Consider the following 20,850-nt stretch of genomic DNA (forward strand, 5'->3'; position numbering starts at 1 on the left):
CGCACCGCACCGCACCGGCATGTTCTCCGAGTCCCCGAACGCGAACCTGAGCGCGAACGCGAGCGCCGAGGAGCCGATCGCCCCGCTGGAGCCCGAGTGGAGCGACAGAGCGCCGGAGAGCCTCTCTCGGACCGGGCACACCGTGGTCTCCGTCTTCCTGGGCTCCATCATGCTCTTCGGCTTCCTCAACAACCTGGTGGTGCTCGTGCTCTTCTGCAAGTTCAAGACGCTGCGCACCCCGGTGAACATGCTGCTGCTCAACATCAGCGTGAGCGACATGCTCGTGTGCGTGTGCGGGACCACGCTGAGCTTCGCGGCGAGTGTGCGGGGCCGCTGGCTCGTGGGCCGCCACGGCTGCATGTGGTACGGCTTCGTCAACTCCTGCTTCGGTGAGTCCCTCTCATTCCATCCCATCCCATCCCATCCCATCCCATCCCATCCCCTTGGATGCTACGAAGCCGCCGCCTGCGGTAGGGGGCAGAGTGGTTAGGACCGACTTGTTGGAATCGGACGGTGCTGCGTTCCAGTCCCATTCCTGCTCTCTCTCTGGCAGAGTCTGGTGCCCTGGCTTGTTCAACTTGGCATTTGCGTTGGGATGCTACAGTACGGGTAACCTGCTGTACGCATGGCATGCGCAAATGGCTGTAAGCCGCTTATTACACGAAAGTAACGGTGCAAGCCGCTCTGGACAAAGATGAGATCAACTAAAAAGGAATACTAACAATAAAATTTACAACAGCTCTTGGCCCTGATGAGGCTCCGATTCTTTCCGTCACTTTTGCCTTGCAGCATCATTCAAGTGTAAGACAGTAAGTCTAAGAAAGTATCGCAACAATGTTTTCAGCCTTAACGAACATGTTCTTGCGGGTACTTTAGTCTAACAAAACCCATTACCTGTGAAAGAAATGCCATACATCACATTGTTACTTTACCCGAAACGCTATTTATTGCATTAAACTGCTCTATCGAACGGGTAAGTTTGCGACACAAAAATTAAATTCACCTTAAAATTTTATCGATTCACTGCACTGATTCCTCTAAAAACGTTGCCTCACCACAAAGAAAAAACATAAAGAAAAGCAGGAAAGAAAAGAATTCCTGTAAAATAACCTTACTGAAAATGGCCTCCTAGGTAGGATTCATTACCGTTATCAGAATTTAATTGCTTATAAATTTGCTGATCCTGTTGTGTCGCTCTGCCACACCCAGCAAAATTCACCTTCTGTACTTGTGAAGAGGATTTTGTTGGCAGGTCATACCATTTTTGGAGTAAAATAAGTTCTTGTGTTCAGCAGCGAAGCTGATACAAGATATTCATTTACATTTATTCAGTCAGCTGACGTTTTTCTCCAAAGCCACTTATAATGTTAAAGTTTCAATTATTCATCCATTTATACAGCTGGGTAATTTTACTGGAACAATTTAGGGCAAGCACCTTGCTCAGAGCACTACAGCTGGAGAGTGAACCTGTAACTTTTGGATCAGGAGGCAGTAGCTGTAACCACTACCTCATTTATTTGATGCAGGTAAATGTACAGGTAAAAATGAAATAGTAACTTAGTCCACCTTTGAGCCACTGAGCAGACTGGACTTCATGGTCTTGGTCAGTTGCCTTGCTGGCAGTCCAGTTTAGACAGGGTTGTTCAGGGTTGGAATATTTCAGATAGTCCTACTTCAGGAAGTCCCAGATATGGAACTGAAGTATATAACAATTGAAGGACCATCCTTGCCAGGCTTTTGCTGCAGGTCAGGCGGTAACTTCCTACAGATCACATAAATTGGCACAGCTCACCTCAAGGTGTGATGAGGTGGGATGGTGTGCAAGATGAAAGAGGAGATATGGCTTTGCAGCAGTGATCATTGGTACAATTACCAAACAATGATTACAGTGCCGTGTGTGCATGGATGTCATCAGTTGAACTGAACAAGTAAAGATGATAATACAAGGTTTCCCCACAATTCTTGCAGCTGATATTTCTGCTGTTTTTGTCTCTGGAAGTTCAGTTTTGACCTTTTAAAATGTTTTAACTACATCTTCAAAATTTCCTGCTTCATTCAATTTGTCTTTTTCTGTTGTAAGGTTTCTTCTAAGTGCCATGGGTTTTTTTTTTTTTTTTGAATTTCTGAACCATCTGCCTTATAAATTCTTTATGAATAAAGAATCAGTTTAATGCAGGGGGGCACCTTCACTATAAGAGAGTTATAATCAGAGACAAAATGTGTCCTGCCCCATTATGGAACAATCAGGCAGTTTTCTTGTTGGTATCCAGCCCTTTGGAGGTGTAGAGTTCCTTTAGTTGTTTCCATATGTGTATAAACGTATGATAACAATCTCTCATCAGACCATAATATGCATCTCCACTACTCAGAAGTTTGTATTTACACTATTCCCACAAACAGGCTTTGCACATGTTCCCTGGTCTGAGTCCCTGGTATCCAGGTGTCAGTTAAATACCTATTTCAGTTACTGATGATAATAATAATAATAATAATAATAATAATAATAATGCCAAATTGTGTCATTTACAGTGATTTTACTGATTGCTGAAAAGTTCTATATCTGAAATAATAGGAATTTAAAAAGCTGTCTAGGGAATGCACGGTAAGACTCTAAAGACTAGAACATATTGTTCTATAAGAAGAGTGTGCTTGCTTATTATGTGAGGCCTATTTGTATTTTGTTAGTGCTAGTGAAAAATTTATATTGATTGCGTAATTCTGGCTTTCTCATGGAAAGTGTGGCTCCCAACAGGATTACCAGGTAAATTCACATATTTAAGGTAAATATGTTATTACATTATTAAAAAAAAATCATTGTCAGTAGAATGATGACATGTCCACAAATTTTTTTAATATGGAAACAGCTACTGCATTTCATTGCTGTGCTTCAGAGAAAGTTGTTCCAATGCTGGTGTAGTTGGAAAGTTTTATGTGTTTTTTTGTGTTATGAACTTCACCGTATGAACTTTTTTCAGTGATTGAGTCCGTTCCTAATATAATGTATATTTGCCTGAGAGATTAGGACTGATAAGTGCATTAAGAGCAACTCTTTTGTTTCCTGCTATTCCTTACAAATGAAAAATTTAAAATTATAAGGTATGCCAGTCATTTTTTAAAAAATGATCGGCTATGAAAGCAATATAAAGGTTAAAATTACAAATAATAGGATGGAATCAGATGGAGCAGGATAACAGCTTATATAACTCTTTAAATTTTGTATGTCCTGGGAGGATGCAAAATTCCTCAGGAATGAAGGACTCTGCAACAGTTTCTTCCCTGAGGCAGTCAGAGTACTCAACACCCTACTGCCTCCCAACGCTCACCTGGCACGGTCAAACAGCTAACCCAGCATGAATCCGTACGCTACAAACTGCCTACAGTTCACAGCCCGTGTCTGCGTCCACGTCCTGTCCTGTCTATTTATTTACTGTCTTGTACTCTGTTCTGTGTTGCACCATGGTCTCCGGAGAAACGACTTTTCGTCCCACTCTATGCAAGCTATATAGAGGAATGACAATAAAAACAACTGGAACTCCAGCTCTGTGAAGAATGACAGAGGTGAAAATCTACTGCACAAAAAGGTTCAAGGATGTCATGAACAGGCAAAGTGTTGGACTTCAGTCTAATTTTCGTGAAATAACTACTCCATTTAACCGTCTACATGAAGGGAAATCTTGCTTGAATGTTGAAAAATCCTGTGAAATCAATGTTTGTGTCACTGAATGTACATCATTGACTAAAATGCCTTTGTAAGGTGCTCGTTCATTATTATACTCTATTCACTTTCAAGGCTGCTGTTTTGTGATTTTTAAGCAATTGTCTAATTAACTGTCTATCTATCCCTGTCAGTGGTAATTTTTTACCACTCCTCCTCTTTTTCAGTTCAGGTTGTCCATTCTTGGAATGTGCAGTCATGATTTTTGACATGCTTCCTTCTTGTATTAAGTAGTTTAGCAGTTTCCATGATCAGTGGACCTGCGTTGCATCTGCTGTTTTTTGGCAACTGAGCAGTACATTGTTGAAGACACAACAACCCTTTAAGATCTTCTTCGTTTTTAGGAATATGTGTTTACAAAATCATGACTAGTTTGTGTACATACTAAAATGGTTTTATGTTATTTTTTCACTCCAAAAAAGCAGACTTCCAGCAGTGTAATGTGCTGAGAAATAATGGAAATGCATAAATAATGTAATAGTTTAGTGGCTTTTCTGTGGAAATGGAGGATGTGCCATTAAACGTTTCTCTCGTTGTTATTTCTTTGCTCAACTTTTATCACTTTTTCCCAACATCACTAATTTATAGAGCTGCATAGTTTTTTGGAATGAGTCAAATCAAATACCTTGCAGAGCCCCTCCTGACTTGAACAGGTATCAGGGTTACCACATGCAGCCGTGTCCTCGACCACTAGATTACCTGCTTCTCCATGTCAAGTACTGTATGATCCCTACCTAACTAACATGTCATGTCAAATTTTTCCAGCTTTATTTTTTTTTTGCACATTTTGCTTTGAGTTGAGTATGTCTTTTTTCATCTTCCACCTCCAAGAGAGAAAACTATTCAGCTCTTTATCTACTGAATTTTACAAGACAAAATTTGTATAGATTGAATCAGAAAAGATAATGAAGCTTTATGGTGTGAATGTAGTGTATATATATATATATATATATATATATATATATATGTGTCATCATTTTGGAGGTCAGAATAGACCTAGAAAACTTGAAAAACTGTCTGCGCTATAGCATGATAGAAAAAACAACATCGGAATGTCAGCCCTCTCACCCATCCACTGAGACTATGCACAAAAATTTCTGCTTTTTGATGTCTGGTCAGCTATTGGAAGTGTGCTCACTGGGGGGAAATATTATTTTTAAATTTCCATGTAAAATACACAATGAACTTGTTAGGAGTAGCAGAACTGCAGCCCAGTTGCTAATCCAGTACCAAAAATTAAAGATCAAAAGCTGATACATGTGGGCTTTAGTACTCATATTGTAATTATTCATATTTTAATTGCAGTAAAGGTATTGTGTGTGCATCTGAGAGTGACATTTTAAAATGAGTCTTTCTGATGTGTATTATGAGATTTCAAAGTTGTGCATGCTGGTATTAAAATATAATAATAATAATTTATAATATCATTTTTACTGCCAAAGACAAAAAAAGCGGCAATGATCGGACAAATTATTAAACATGCTTGTGTTGTTGTTGTTGGGGGTGTGGTGGCACAGCGAGTTTGGCCTGTGCCTGCTCTCTGGCGGGTCTGGAGTTTGAGTCCCGCTTGGGGTGCCTTGCAATGGACTGGTGTCCCGTCCTGGGTGTGTCCCCTTGCGCCCTGTGTTGCCAGGTTAGGCTCTGGCTCACTGCTGCTTGGGGTGAGCAGTTTCAGACTGCGTGTGTGTGTGTGTGTGTTGTTGTTTAGGCAATAGATCTCTGTTTCACCCTTTTTGACATCTGTGGAACTTATATTGTATATAAATATATACATATAACTGATTATTGTAGTTGAAAGTACCAGTGCCTATGCTTATGTACAGAAAGTTTAAAATAATTTTCCTTTTGAGAGATAAGTAAGTTTTTTGTACAGAAGTGAAATTGCTGCTATAATGTTTGATGTTTCTGCTCTTTTTACAGGAATCGTGTCACTAATCTCCCTGGCCGTGCTCTCGTATGACCGCTACAGCACCTTAACCGTCTACAACAAGCGGGCTCAAGAGTACCGAAAGCCTCTGCTGGCAGTGGGAGGGTCATGGCTCTACTCACTGTTCTGGACTGTGCCCCCATTGCTGGGCTGGAGCAGTTATGGCCTGGAAGGAGCAGGGACGAGCTGCTCTGTGACCTGGACGGCACGAACGACACAGTCTCACTCCTATATCATCTGCCTCTTCATCTTCTGCCTGGTATTGCCCGTTCTGGTCATGGTGTACTGCTACGGGAGGCTACTGTACGCTGTCAAGCAGGTGAATGTTCTACATTGCCACACTCCATAGGCTTTTCTCCACCACGTCAGTCTGAAAGTAGTTCGGGGGAACTTGTGTCCCCTGTCCCTTCAAACACACGTGCCTGCATGGAGACAGAAACTGAGCATCTTTCATTTTAAGTGATTGTAGTTAAAGTCCCAGAGCTTTATAGATTATTTTAGACAATTGGTAGTGGAATTCCCAGACAACGAGGTAAGTGCTTTAGAAGGGTATTTGTTCTTCTAGTACTCAAGTAGTTGCAAGGGTGAGAAAAAGAACAATTCTGAAATACTTGCACTGACGACATGTTTATATCTCGTGGTGGTAGATGAAACAGTGCTAAGCTTTAAGCATCTTCGAAATAATGTTTGCATATTTAACTGTGATTTCAGTAAATATCTACTATTAAGACTTTTCATTTAAACCTAAAAATACAGTGAACTGACCAGAGAGAACTAACCAAAGTGAAGAAACAACTAATTTCTCTGGAGAGGTCTAGGAATAGGATCTCTACATGTATTATAATCCATTATGAAACACTGTAATTTGTTCTTCTGATTCATTGAGGGGGACAGTGGAGCATGACCTTTACTTGACTTTCAGAAATGATGACTGGATTTCTGTATGTGCTAAAAGTATTTTCTGTTTATAGCTCTGTTAATATCGAGAAAGAAAATTTTTTAGGTCATTTACAAAATTTACCTTATGCCAGTCTGCTTTCACAGGATTTTGTTGGAGTCAAGTCAATGGTGTATTAAACGCAGGACTGCTTCCTTCACCTCGAGACATTTGTTCTGGAAATGTGACAGGATACAAGCTTACCGGAATGTGATCATTCGAATGTTCACTTATTAACAAAGATTTTGACGTCTCCTATACCCCAGTTAAATCACAACTGAAATGTTATTTTAATAACAAAATGCGCATTGGTTCTTCTTGTACATTTGGTAGGAAATATTCCCGTCCCATTATCTGTTGTGGAAGCTCCTTTCATAAATGTGTGGTTGACTTAACTGACTAAATTACTTCCACGAGAAATGCTGGTATTCAATGTGCATCATAATCCTCATGAAACTTTGAAGTTTTTTTTTTTTGTTTCTTTCCTTTAACTTCTTACATACCTACTGCTGCAAGCTGTTCTAACCTTTATCCCTTGTGCTACATTTACTTGCATTTTTATTTATTTATATTTTCTTGGTTTACTGATTCTATCAGTATGTTGTCATTAAAAATAGTAGTTAAAAAAAACTGTGTTTTTAATTATTTTGTTTTCCATCACAGGTTGGAAAGATCCGGAAAACAGCAGCTCGGCGGAGGGAGTACCACATCCTGTTCATGGTAATCACCACGGTCGTGTGCTACTTGCTCTGCTGGATGCCTTACGGTGTGGTGGCTATGATGGCAACATTTGGGCGGCCAGGAATCATCCCACCTATTGCCAGTGTGGTGCCCTCCATTCTGGCAAAGAGCAGCACCGTCATCAACCCACTTATCTACATCCTTATGAACAAACAGGTAAAAGTGGGTCCTTCAGACTTCCTGACCATTTTTGGAAGGTGTGTTTTTTTACATCTTAAATGCTTACTTTTTTCATGTATTGGGAGCATGTTTCTGTTTTAGCAAATTATGGTGTGAGAAATCACAAATCTGAAAACCATTCCTTCAGTTTTAAGTATTAGACAAGCAGTTATCCAGTGCAGGGTCATGATGGTCTGGAGCCTATCCCAAAAGCATATGGCTGAAGGCAGGGTACACCATGATGGGAAGGGATGTCAAGACATCACAGGAAAATCACACTCCACACCCAACTAAAACCCACGGGGAAAATACACAAACTTTGCACAAAGACAATTTCACACCCACATCCGCATGCAAAGCTTTCATGCTGTGAGGCACCTGTACTACCTGCAGTGGAACTGTGCCAACCACAAAAAGGAAATGATTAATCAAATGATTTAAATAAATGACTGGGGGGTATAATTTGATTTTTATTGAAATTCTAGCAACATAGTTTTGTGACAAACTGATATAATCCACCACAGAAAAAAAATCTGTCATAAATTGTAACCGATGTTATTAAAAACCATAGGAATGCTTCAGAAGCTACAAATAAATTCAAAAGTTTTATAGCTGCCATTTACTAAATCTTATTTGCATTTGTTTCAATACCTCCTACTAGCCCACCAACTTCACCTCACTTTAAAAATATTATATTTTTACAATATTATAATAGTATTATAATTTTATAGAGGGGGCGCGGTGGCGCAGTGGGTTGGACCAGGTCCTGCTCTCTAGTGGGTCTGGGGTTTGAGTCCTACTTGGGGTGCCTTGCGGCGGACTGGCGTCCCGTCCTGGGTGTGTCCCCTCCCCCTCTGGCCCTATGCCCTGCGTTGCCGGATAGGCTCCGGTTCCCCGCGACCCCGTATGGGACAAGCGGTTCAGAAAATGTGTGTGTGTGTGTGTGTGTGTGTGTGTGTGTGTGTGTGTATATAGTTTTATATACCTATAAAAGAAATTAGAATTTTTAAACCACTGCCTTGCAATTTCTTATAAACTAGCTCATTTACACTGTGTTCAGATTAACTTGAATCACCTACAAAAAACCATGTGACACCTTTTATTTTCTCCATGCAACTAGAAAAAAGTTTTAGCATTCAGATAATTTAAAGGCGGGGTGTGGTGTCATGGTGGCGCAGTCCCCCTCTCTGGTAGGTCTGGGGTTCAAGTCCTGCTTGGGGTGTCTTGTGACGGACTGGCGTCCTGGGTGCGTCCCCTCCCTCTCCAGCCTTGTGCCCTGTGTTGCCAGGCTAGGCTCCGGTTTGTCGCAACCCTGCTTGGGACAAGCGGTTTCAGACTGTGTGTGTGTGTGTGTGTGTGTGTGTGTGTGTGTGTGTGTGTGTGTGTGTGTGTGTGTGTTAATTTAAAGGTAAACAACCAATGAATTGTAAATGCAGCTAATTTGCATTTTTTCCTTCTCCCCCCTAAAACCGGGGTGCTGTGGTCCAAGGCCTGTCCTGGAAGCATAGGACTTTAAGCAATCTCGACCCTGGATGGGGTGCCAGTTCATTGCAGAAATATAAAATGTTATTCTGAATACATATGTGTTTACAAGCTAAAACTGCATAATAGTAATTTACTTATTGTTTCTCTGCAATGTTTCAAAACCACTGCTGCATGTTTTTTATATTGTAAAATACAATTACTAATTGTTAACTGAGTATGAAAAAAATCATTTGGTAGTAAAATCATTATTTTACTAAAGCAATGGTGCTTGAACCAGGAACCTGTAGTCTAAAATGTTCTGGTTCAAAAGTAAACTCGTAATCAATATATACATGAATCTCTATTCTGAGAACTGCATGCGCTTTTGCAGACATCTTGTTTCAAATCCAGTTCCAATCACTGTGTAACTTACTAATTAGGTTTTGAGAGCTTGCGAGCAGGATTTTTAATACTTAGCAAGAGAAATGCTTAAAATCCACAAGGCCTCCCAGGTACCAGTTTTTAAAGGCTGTAGAAGTAAGGCATGACCATCCTTGTGTTTAAAAGAGCCACGATGTTCTTGCACCACAAACCTGGACACATGCTACTGTATCTGGTAAATCACCACTACATACTAAAATGTTTATGTAAAGACTGCATCCATACAGTTTACCATACCTTGTCATCCCTAACCCCTACACAAAAAATCCCATTCCTAAGTCCACTTACACAAAAAAAGGACACCTGGGATTAAAAAGGCCCCTTCGCAGAGGTTTAAAAGTTCACTTCCAAAGCAGACGTCAAACGTCTTCATACCAGTCTTATAGCCACTGATCTCTTATTTTCTCTATTAGTGTTTCTTTAGATTTGCACATGAATTGATTAAATCCTATTAGATTTTTTTGTCCAAAATATTGTTTGTAAAGGGTGGGATGAGGTTTAGGTTTCAGATTCTTCTGCTACACAATGTGTCTTTAAGGACACAGGAGTGGTTTTTCTACCGCGGTCTGAACTCTTCAGATTCTACACGCCTTGGTCAGGCCCCACAGTCCATTGTGCTGAACCCAGGCAACGTGGCTTTGCCCTTTGTCCTGAGGTCATCCTCTGAGCCGATATTCAGGCGCTGGATCAGCATCTTCTCGTACAGCAAAGGGTGATAGGCCCCAAGGGTGCATGCGTCGTCACGGTATTGTTCATAGTAGTGGCAGAGGTCCGTCTGCCTCACTGAGGGAATGTACTCGTATACATGGACTTCCTTGCACAGAATCATCATCAGGATAATGCCTGCAATAAAGAATCATAAAATAAATTGGCTGTTCTTTGGCAAACACAAGCAGCTGAATTGCATAGTGTAAAAATGTACATATCAGGAGTGTGAATATTTATTTGCATGTTTTGAGGATGCCAATTCAGAGTCTATACTAAAGGCGCTGGGTTTCATGCTCCAGTTTTACAGGTGTTTACTGATCCTCTTTCACTGCAAGCAAAGGAGCACTGACAATGGCCAGTCTTCCATGCCGTCCAAGACCACAGTCATCCGTCTCAACCGCAAGACCTGCAGTAACACAGTGGCGTGTGCTGTGCAGGTGCCCAGGGAGGTACACCATCTGGAATGCTCCATGCCCAGGGCAGAGAGTAGCAACCCCCCTGAAACGTGCCACCTGAGGATGCCCCCACCTGCTGTCCCATATGCTTCTTGCAGTACGGCAGTTCTGCCCAGTTAATGCAACCATGCAGCGATGCACTGCACTACTTCACCAGCAACCTTCATACTCATCTCTGGGTCATCCTTATTATGCAGTGCAAGTGTGCACATGAAAAAATCTGCATTAGCTTGATGTTTGTCAGATGTTTTTCAAAATGAGAGATTAACAGTGTTTTTTGTTGGTACCTACTAATTTGCTGGACTGATGCGGATTTAAGATTCGTGTTGTCCTGGATGTTATGATGGCCAAATTTATCATGAAATGTTATTGTTTAAGCTCCCCTGCAGTAGCTGCTAATTATGTACAGAGTACAGTGATGAGCTACACCTCACCAGCAACTTTCAAACCCATCCATGGGTCCTTGTTATTCAGTGCACAAAGCAAAATCAGCATTAAAAGTACTCAGATGCTTGCTTATAAAAGAATTGTGGACTGTCGATGTTTTTTCAGTGTTAAATTTGTTGGATGGATGCCCCACTTCACTTTTGTGCTACCATTAATGTAATGAAGAATAAACGTCTAATACTGTATAATGATGTGCACTAATTGCAAATTATGTATCATGATACAAAGAGAAAATATATAATCTTGACTTTTTACATTCCAGTACCTGCATAAATATTTTAATTTGTGTAATTTTATCAAATGCACTGTGCAAAAGTAGCAGATGCTTGTGCAGAAATCTATGTAAATGTAACAAATTCAAAATGGAAAAAGTCAATCTCTTTAAAAGATTCTACAACATTTTATTAAAGAGTGTAACGGGTAGAGCACTGAATGAAAAGTTATTCAACATCCATATTACACTCACTGAGTCACTCACTCTTGCTTGTCCTGGTCAGATTTGCAGCGGTCTTCAGTCTACCCTGGTATCACTGGACGTAAGGCTAAGAGAGATAGTCCCTGAACATAACCCCAGTCCATCACAGTGTAATCCACATTATTGTAAGTTTTATTGCCCTTCTGAAAGAGCTACAAGCCGAAGTTGCTGTCGTTGTACTCTGCCTCCCACACCACCACAAAACCACATATCCTTAGGCACATTTACAAACCTCAAAATAAAACTTAAGTAAAATTTAAAAAAAAAAAAAAAAAAAAAAAACTCATCTTCACTCACCTAAAATTTTTGTTTACATGAGACTGAATGTATTTACCCATGACAACAAAGGTAAGTAAAGCGCAGTCAAACAGAACAGAGGGTGTGGGGCTGCCTTCATTCAGTTCAATTCCATGGTTTCTACATCCCTTGTCTGGTGTTTGAGTGTTGGTGATCAATAAGATCATGAGCAATGCATATGTTTATGAGATGAGGTAAACAACAGTCGATACTGAGTAGGAGTATGAAAATGATACATTTCCATTGTCATCATGTGATTGACATTAATTTTAATTTTCATGTAGCTCAAAATTAATAAAAATCTTAAAAGGTCTTACAATGTGCAATCATAGTAGAGAACCTAATATTCGTGCAGGTTCACTAAAGTTTGTTCCTTGTTCAGTAAGCTTGTTACTCTTTTCCTCAACAAACCTTGACAACCTGTCAGTGGTTTGGAAAAGATCTTAAAGTTGTTCTCCAGATTTCACACATGATTTCATCTCACTCTTTAGAAACCAAACTGTTTTTGTTACTCAAACCATCCTAGCTGCATCATAAAGCTACTTAGCAGATAAAACTGAGATGCATTTTGGGAGCTTTTTGTTTTCCTCTCCACTGTTGCCAGCCAGTTTAATCTATTGTTAAATATATATGTTGTATCTGTAATTTTGTATTATTTTCCATAACTATATTTAAATTACAACTTTATTCAGCTCTTTGTCTCACTCTGATGAGAAAAACACTCCATTAAATTAATTAACATACACACTTTCTGAACCACTTGTCCCATACGGGGTCACAGGGAACCAGAGCCTAACCCAGCAACACAGGGCATAAGGCCGGAGGGAAAGGGGACACACCTAGGACGGGATGCTAGTCCATCGCAAGGCACCCCAAGCGGGACTCGAACCCCAGACCCACTGGAGAGCAGGACCCAGTCCAACCCACTGCGCCACCGCACCCTCTCCAAAAATTAATTAAATTAACTTAAATTTAGTATAATATAATTTGAACATCCCTTCTATAGACACCACATCCTAATGTGCACTTGACATCCTGCCAGTATACACTATAGTGTCAAGGACCTTCTGCAGTTATCTGTGTAACCTCCTTCTCATACTTGTTCCAACATCTGAAACACGTAATCTTTCTCTTCAATCTGAGCTGCTATGTACCCAGACACTAAATATTTATGTACTTACTTAATAATTAGAGTGTCATATCAGAGGCCACAGGGCAACCATAGATTGGAGCACAGTAAAGTATTAAAAGTACTGACTGAACCGCCAAAGCAGTTTTTGTAATAAATAAGCAGCGCCTGCTCCTGTGCACTGAAGGCCCGAGGAAATTTTAAACTTTTTGTCGATATTATGCACCAGAGTAAACTCAGCACTGGGTCCTTCATGTCTTAGGACTTAGTGGCACTAGGATTTGCTTTTTGACAGCAGAACCCCTAAAGAACAGGAGGTACCAGATCAGTGTGCATTTAATGGAAAGTGCTGAGAATAGCCATTGTACAGGTAGATCTAATATGGTTTCTTTGATGTGATGAAATGCAAGTCTGACCACAAAGGTGACAAGAAAATTCACTACACACACACACACACTTTCTGAACCACTTGTCCCATACAGGGTCACAGGGAACCAGAGCCTACCCGGCAACACAGGGCATAAGGCCGGAGGGGGAGGGGACACACCCAGGACGGGACGCCAGTCCGTCGCAAGGCACCCCAAGCGGGACTCGAACCCCAGACCCACCAGAGAGCAGAACCCGGTCCAACCCACTGCGCCACCGCACCCCCCTAGCGAAAATTCACTATGACTGTAAAAATTTTTACAATCATAAATACTAAAAAAAAAATATTAAAAAAAAAATAACTCACATTGTCCAAGACTGGCCTGTAGAGAGTAAAAGAATTGAATAGCAACTGAAAGGTAAACTGGCCATGAGAAAAAATGGGTGTGTGCATGGCATTTACATACATTTACATTTATTTATTCAGCAGAGGCTTTTCTCCAAAGCGACTTCCAACAAACTCTATGTAGTGTTATCAGCCCACACCTTATTCACCGTGGTCACTTACACTGCTAGATACACTACTTACAATGGGTCAGTCATTGTACACATGGAACACTCTCTCTGTCACTCACACGCTATATGACAGCCACTAAAAAGCAGTATGATGATCTCCTTTTGTCAGGGGGCATGAGTGGTAGGATCAGTATCCCAGAACACTTGTAAGATAGGCATTGTTTAGGGAAATTGATAGCAGAGCACATCTTCTGCTCCCTCTATTCCGATACACACTCTGTATAGTACCTATTGATGTGCCTTAGCCTTGAACATTTTATAAAAAGGACTCCCACTACACATAAAAATCCAAAGGCTGTTTACGAAAGCGTCAGAGCTGTTTACTAAGAGGAGGGTGCGGTGGTGTAGTGAGTTTCACTGGGTCATGCTCTTTGGTGGATCTGGGGTCTGAGTCCTGCGTGGGGTGCCTTGTGACGGTCTGGTGTCCTGTCCTGCGTGTGTCCCCTCCCGCCTCCAGTCCCACACCCTGTGCTGCCGGGTTAGGCTTTGGCTCGCCGCGTGTGTGATTACTAAGAAGTCTAAAGTAGAAAATCATGTGTGGGACTGAATAAATTCCAAATGTGTGTATGAGTCAATAACAATACAGCAAAAAATACAAACAAAAAGGACTAAACTAAAAGCAGTTTAAACTACAGTAGAATACTTACATAAAAAGTAAGGATTGTCAAGGTTATAGACTAATCATTACAATAAAACATTACTGTCAATTACTATTAGATAAGCTCTATATGTATACACAGTACTGTCCAAAAGTTTTAATCACTTGGGGAAAAAAGCTGTAAAGTGAGAATGCTTCCAAAAACAATGCTCTTAATTAATGAACTTCCTACAAAGCTTAGTAACCATCCATTGTCAACAACTGCTTGGCTCAGCAGGTCTGGGGTTCGAGCCTTGCTTGGGGCGCCTTGAGATGGACTGGCGTCCCGTCCTGGGTGTGAACCCTCCCCCTCCAGCCTTGTGCCCTGTGTTGCTGGGATAGGCTCCGGTTCGCTGTGATCCCGCTTGGGACAAGTGCTTTCATTATGTCTACATATATACTTTCTTTCTTTAACGACATACAAAATCCTTACTGTAATACTGTAACTTTTGGCAAAAAGGATACTTGGAAATCTAAAATATGCTATTTCCCATTGACGCCAATGCAGAAGACATTAAATAAGCATCTAAAACAAATATTTTTGTGAAACACCTAAGTGCCTAAGACTTTTGCACAGTACTGTATACTGTAATTTTTGCTGTCAATGTTTATAAAAGAAGAAATTTCGAAAACAGACAAAATGAGAGAAGTGTGTGGATCAAGTTTTTCTTATGTATTCCATTTGATCTTGGCATTATCTACTGGGCTAAACAAAACTTTTCGAAGAAGAAGGCGGCGAGAAATAAAAAAGTAAGTATAGTATATGCTACACTGACAGGTGCTGACCAGAAAAGCTCTGACGCAATTTTCAGTGGACGCTTACGTTAGCAGTTTCCATAATGTGCTATGTTGCGTGTGAAGACGTGTGTCAGAAGTAGGTGTGATGGATTTTCCACTAGCAGTGTGCAAATTTCATGACAAACTGTAACATTCATTTAAAGTCTTAAGTGGAGCAGTGATGAAGGACTGTGTGACATGCGTATAACATGCAAAATAAACCGAGGGGCATATTCAAGACATCGGCTACATGCTATAAACATATTGAAAAAAACAATAATAAAACTTGAATCAATTTCATCCATTAGTGACAGCTGGTAGATTTTTAAAAATGGTAACCAGAGGGCTAACTGGGTGAGTTCAGCAAGTAAGCATGGAATGAAAAAACAGAAAGAGGTATAATTACACAGCTCTGCTCAGAATATCCATGGTTTTGGATCCTGAACTGTGGGTATTCTGAACGCAGAGATTCATGGGCTAGAAGAGCCATGTCACAAATTATTCCTCTGATCTTGAGTTAAATCTTTATCCAAGGGCTGACTGAAAAATTCTGACTGACTATGTACTGCACCTGTCCCATGTATACAAGTGGCTGCGTGACAGTGGGGGGAGTCAAGGTGAAGGCCTTGTGGCTGTACACTAGTAGTAGGACTAGTTTAGTTCTTGAGCTGTCGCGGTCAACAGTTTAATCCCCGTTACAGCCATGAGTGATGTTTCTCCAAATGCGAGACATAGATGTGCAACTGAATTTTGTGTACAGCTCAGGAAAAGTAGACCAGAGACTTGAAATGTTGAATCAAGCATATGGAACAGAGACAGTGACCAAGGTAGTAAAAGCTAACTAATTTTCAGTTGCTGCTGCCAGAGCTGTTTTCTCCATCTCAACGTCAATGCAAGTTCTAGTGTCGGCAAAATTACCGTGTATACATGTGATGTGCTTCTGATCAGACAATGAAACTGTGTTAACTGGAGAAGAATTTTAAGAATTGAGGTTATGCTTTGTACACTCGACATTAAATCATTACTCACCAATGAAGCCAGATGAAGGAGGATCCGGCTGGATGTCCTCATCTGTGTTACCTTGTATGATGTCCCACAGCTCCCAGATGAAGCTGGGGTGGAGTATGTAGAAGGGCTGCTCAGCATGACTCTTGCGGTGCTCTTTATATGGCCCAAACAAGTTGTAATCCGGATTTGTATACCACTACAGAGAGTACAGAAAGTGTTTATGAATACGGTCTGTGCAGAATGGACCGTGGCTAAAACTGAGCTGAGCCAATACACAGAGACACATTACATGTACATGTCTGTACACATGAAGGGTTCTTATGAGAGAGTTTCGTACCAAAAAAATTATCTGAAAATTTAGTACTGATGAATATGTGTCTTGTGTGCTCCATACTACTTATTCACTGATACTGTAAACACACACACACACACACACACTGACTGAAACCGCTTGTCCTGAGTGGGGTCGTAGGGAGCCGGAGCCTAACCCGGCAATTTAGGGCGTAAGGCTGGAGGGGGAGGGGACACACCCATGATGGGGCACTAGTCCATCACAAGGCACCGCAACCGGGACTCGACCCACCAGAGCTACTGTAAACATAAGGTCTCTAATAAAACTTTATTTCCGTGTCATCATTCATCTTTCCAACATTGCACAGAAAATAAACTTTATGAATAGGTTCTGTATATAAATGTATACACGTATATGTGACAACAAAACAGAACTGAACTGGAAAGAAAACCCCGTGTGGAAAAAATAACAGTGCCATAATGCCAAAAAGTAAACTGTAGAGGCTGCATACTCTGCAGTTGCTCAAAACATACTTTTTACCGACTTCACAAATTATAACACGTGCCAACGCGGAACACCTGGGGCGCGGCACAGACTGATGCATAAAAGACCTTGTTCAGCCTTGTAGCTTGCGACCTCCTTACCTCTACTCCTCCCTGATCCCGGAGTCCTTTCTCTGTCCCGTAACCCTAGTCCTTAGTCCTCGTACCTCCTTATGATCATCGACCCCTTGCCTGTGTACCAACCTTGCCTTTTGGATTGTCCCTGTAACGACGTTTGCACCTCGAAGACTTCTTGCCTGTCCTGTGACAAAGTCTGTCGAATTTCCCTGAATAAAGCACGAATTCCACTCCGCACTTGAGTCCGCCACTTCCTTCCGAAACCAGCCATGACACATATCAGCAGTGTGAGATATTTAATGAACAGTCACACGATTGCTCTCTCACCATGGGTTATATGATAAACTTGTCTTGAGATAAAGATGAGTCATTTCTATAATATACAGAAAGAAATCTGGGAATTCCATATTTGAATTGCACTGCTATTTCCTCTCTATTGTTCAAGTTATTCTTTTCATTACTGCTTAATACACTACTTAGCATAGATTACAGCATAAGCATTACGACAATATAAAATCACTGCCCAAGTGTTTCTTAAGAAGAGCTGCATGAAGAATAAACAGCATTCTCATTACCACAGTAAACACTTTTTAGGTCATTCAGGATGGAATAAGTGTATTTGTGCCATGGTAGATTTGGCAGTGAGTCACATTAAAAAAGGAAACCGCAGTCATGGGGAAATACACATGAACATGTGTGCTCAGGTCTTTGCAAATAAGGTTCATTTCAGTACAAGTTACAGTTAGAAATCGCACTTTACCCAGTGAATGACCCATACTTGCTCACAATGCTGTTAAATGATACATATATTACATGAAGTACAGTGTAATGTTTTAAATAAATATAGAAATGTCTACATTATCATATGTTTTTCCATCAGTTGGCTCTTAATGAAGAGATTTTTTGATTACCAAGGACAGCAGAGCGAGAGACTCACCGTCTCCAGGTTTACAGCGTATGGTGCTGGATCCCATGCCACCAGCGCTACATCTTTATACAGACTGCTGGTGTTGAACCAGTGGGTGGAGCTGGCCAAGATCTGTAAGTCATTCAAGGGGGAAATACTTAGTAAAATCCAGATTGTGATAACTTCAATATTTCACTACAGGATATGGATGCTACCAGTGAAACCACACACACACACATTTTCAGAACTGCTTGTCCCATACAGGGTCACGGAGCCTACCCAGTAACACAGGGCATAAGGCCAGAGGGGGAGGGGACACCCCCAAGACGGGACGCCAGTCCATCGCAAGGCACCCCAAGCAGGACTCGAACCCCAGACCCACCACAGAGCAGGACTGCGGTCCAACCCACTGCGCCACCACACCCCCAGGACCAGTGAAACCAAAAATGAGTAAATGTGTGTGAATGCATGAAAACGAGGGGTGCAAGAAATAGATGCATGCGGTACCTGGGAGTTAATGATGCGGATGGTGGTTTTAGTGCCGACGTCCTTCTCGTATCGTTCTGTGGGTGCTGCATTGAAGCGGAGCACGGTGTCATGGTTATCTAGGACCAGAAGAACAATTGATATCAATATGATGCTCCTTACTGCAATGGATTGATGTTCCATCCAGATTGTACCCCTCTTAGCGTAGCACATAATGATTCCAGGATAGGCTGTGGAATGCCCTGACTCTGACAACGACCAGTAGCAATGAAAGTGAATGAGTGAGAGAATGAGTGAGTGAGTGAGGAAGTGATGCTCATTTTTGTTTTGTTTTTTTCTTTTATTTATCTGTTTTTCTTTTTCTTCATCTATATATTTTCATCCCTATTCTATTTTCTAAAATTTCTATGCTTTGGGAGAAAAATGGGCGTGTTTTCACTTTTTGCCATCAGTTAGCAGTATTTCGGATTTTTTAAAAGCTATATCCCACACACACACACACACACTCTCTGACCCACTTGTTCCATACAGGGTCACAGGGAACCGGAGCCTAACCCAGCAACACAGGGCGTAGGGCTGGAGGGGGAGAGGACACACCCAGGACAGGACACCAGTCCGTCGCAAGGCACCCCAAGCAGGACTCAAACCCCAGACCCACCAGAGAGCAGGACCTAGTCCAACCCACTGTGCCATTGCGCCACCATGCCCCTCTGCTACATCCCACACTTTTATAGAATTTATTTTAGTCATTTTAATATAAACTTCAATTTTGCTTCAAGAGAGGGTGCGGTAGCGCAGTGGTGCAGTGGGTTGGACCACAGTCCTGCTCTCCGGTGGGTTTGGGGTTCAAGTCCCGCTTGGGGTGCCTTGTGATGGACTGGCGTCCCGTCCCGGATGTGTCCCCTCCCTCTCTGGCCCTACCGGGTAGGCTGCGGTTCCCCGCGACCCCTTGTGGGACAAGCGGTTCTGAAAATGTGATGTGTGTTGCTTCAAGTTAATAACAGTTAATAAAATGAAAAGTACTGCAAACTGGTACCCTGTCCATGAGGTTCCTGTCTTGCACCCTGTGCTTCTAGGACAAAGGAATACTTAATCTGACTTCTTTTTTTAAAAAAAAAAAAAACAGAATGTAACCCATGAATAAATTAGCAGACTTCTGCGTTAAGCTTTTATTGATTGTGACAGACTGGTTGGACTTATGGACTTGTGACTTTACAAGTTGAGCTTGTAATGTACTTACTCCTTTATTATCATAAGCAAAAATGTTTGAGCACAAATATAGATAAATGCATACGTTCATTCATAAAAGCTAACTCTACAGCAGCTTCCAGAAGGCATTAGACAACAAAAGAATGAAACTGTTCCCAGGACAAGGATGTGTAGAAATGTAGAAACAAACAAAGGTAAAAGTACCTGAGATAGACACTAGAATCGTGAAGCAGGATGTCAGAGCACAGTACAGTACAGTAGATGGGTACAGTAGATGGCAGCAACATACTCCGCAGTGCTCATCAGTTACTCACACACGCACACACGCACACACGACTTCACAGGTGCCACCTTTTCGGTGTGTTCAGTGAAGAAAAGACACGGAAACAAATCAATGCAATAATACATCCAGTGCTGAAAGGTACACGACTAAGAAGCTGACTTTGAAACAGCTGACGCCTGCTAAGTCATCACAAAATTGCAGATTGTATGTTATAAAAGAAACTTGATGAAAATCAAAGGATCTGAATTTGGGGTGGAAATCGCACATACGCGCACACACACACACACACACACACACACACACACACACACACACACACACACACACACACACACACTGGACACTAACTCCAAACTTTTCTTTAAATTAATTAAAACAAAATAAATTAAACTGAAATCCAATTCATAAGTAATTTTTTGCATTATTTTTAAAATAGAAAACCTACAATAACAGGCTTGGTGTTCTGTTGCTGTTTAGTTTTTTTAAAAACAGTAAATGAAAAAAAACCCTCTTTATGAATTTTGAATGTTAACGTTGCTGAAAATGAGGACCAGCAGCTCATGCAAAATGAAAAGTCGAACTGGTTCTGTGGCTCTGCGAGCATGCTGTCACATGTGTTGTTACTTTGCATGCCAAGTACAGGCTCGGACTGCTCCTGAGTGGCTCACCGATGAACAGATACGAAAATCTGTCTGCGGTTTCCTCTATTTTTGTTTTCCCTCTCTAACTACTGTACATACATAATCTTAGGCCAGATTTCAGTACTGTAACAAAAAAGTATTTTTTCTCACAAG

The 20,850-nt window shown here is 41.3% G+C and overlaps 2 protein-coding genes across 4 annotated transcripts in view; one reads left to right on the forward strand and one right to left on the reverse strand.

The window, feature by feature from the left end:
• LOC108920578 (pinopsin-like) lies at window positions 1–11,317 on the forward strand. Its single transcript, XM_018729438.2, has 4 exons — window positions 1–389; window positions 5,636–5,961; window positions 7,243–7,476; window positions 10,392–11,317. Exons 1-4 carry the CDS (start codon window positions 20–22, stop codon window positions 10,665–10,667), a joined length of 1,206 nt encoding a protein of 401 aa, XP_018584954.2. The 5' UTR covers window positions 1–19; the 3' UTR covers window positions 10,668–11,317.
• The window catches only part of LOC108920576 (beta-galactoside alpha-2,6-sialyltransferase 2-like), a 20,741-nt gene continuing 8,737 nt past the window's right edge, over window positions 8,847–20,850 (reverse strand). For all 3 annotated transcript variants that reach the window (XM_018729435.2, XM_018729437.2, XM_018729436.2), the window contains exons 3-6: window positions 18,586–18,683; window positions 18,109–18,210; window positions 16,281–16,455; window positions 8,847–10,227 (exon numbers count right to left, since the gene is read on the reverse strand). In XM_018729435.2, coding sequence (XP_018584951.1) covers window positions 9,980–10,227; window positions 16,281–16,455; window positions 18,109–18,210; window positions 18,586–18,683 — 623 coding nt within the window. In that variant the 3' untranslated portion in view covers window positions 8,847–9,979. The remainder of the gene's footprint in view (window positions 10,228–16,280; window positions 16,456–18,108; window positions 18,211–18,585; window positions 18,684–20,850) is intronic.

Source organism: Scleropages formosus, chromosome 14 (assembly GCF_900964775.1).
Source record: "Scleropages formosus chromosome 14, fSclFor1.1, whole genome shotgun sequence".
Classification (NCBI taxonomy): Eukaryota; Metazoa; Chordata; class Actinopteri; order Osteoglossiformes; family Osteoglossidae; genus Scleropages; species Scleropages formosus.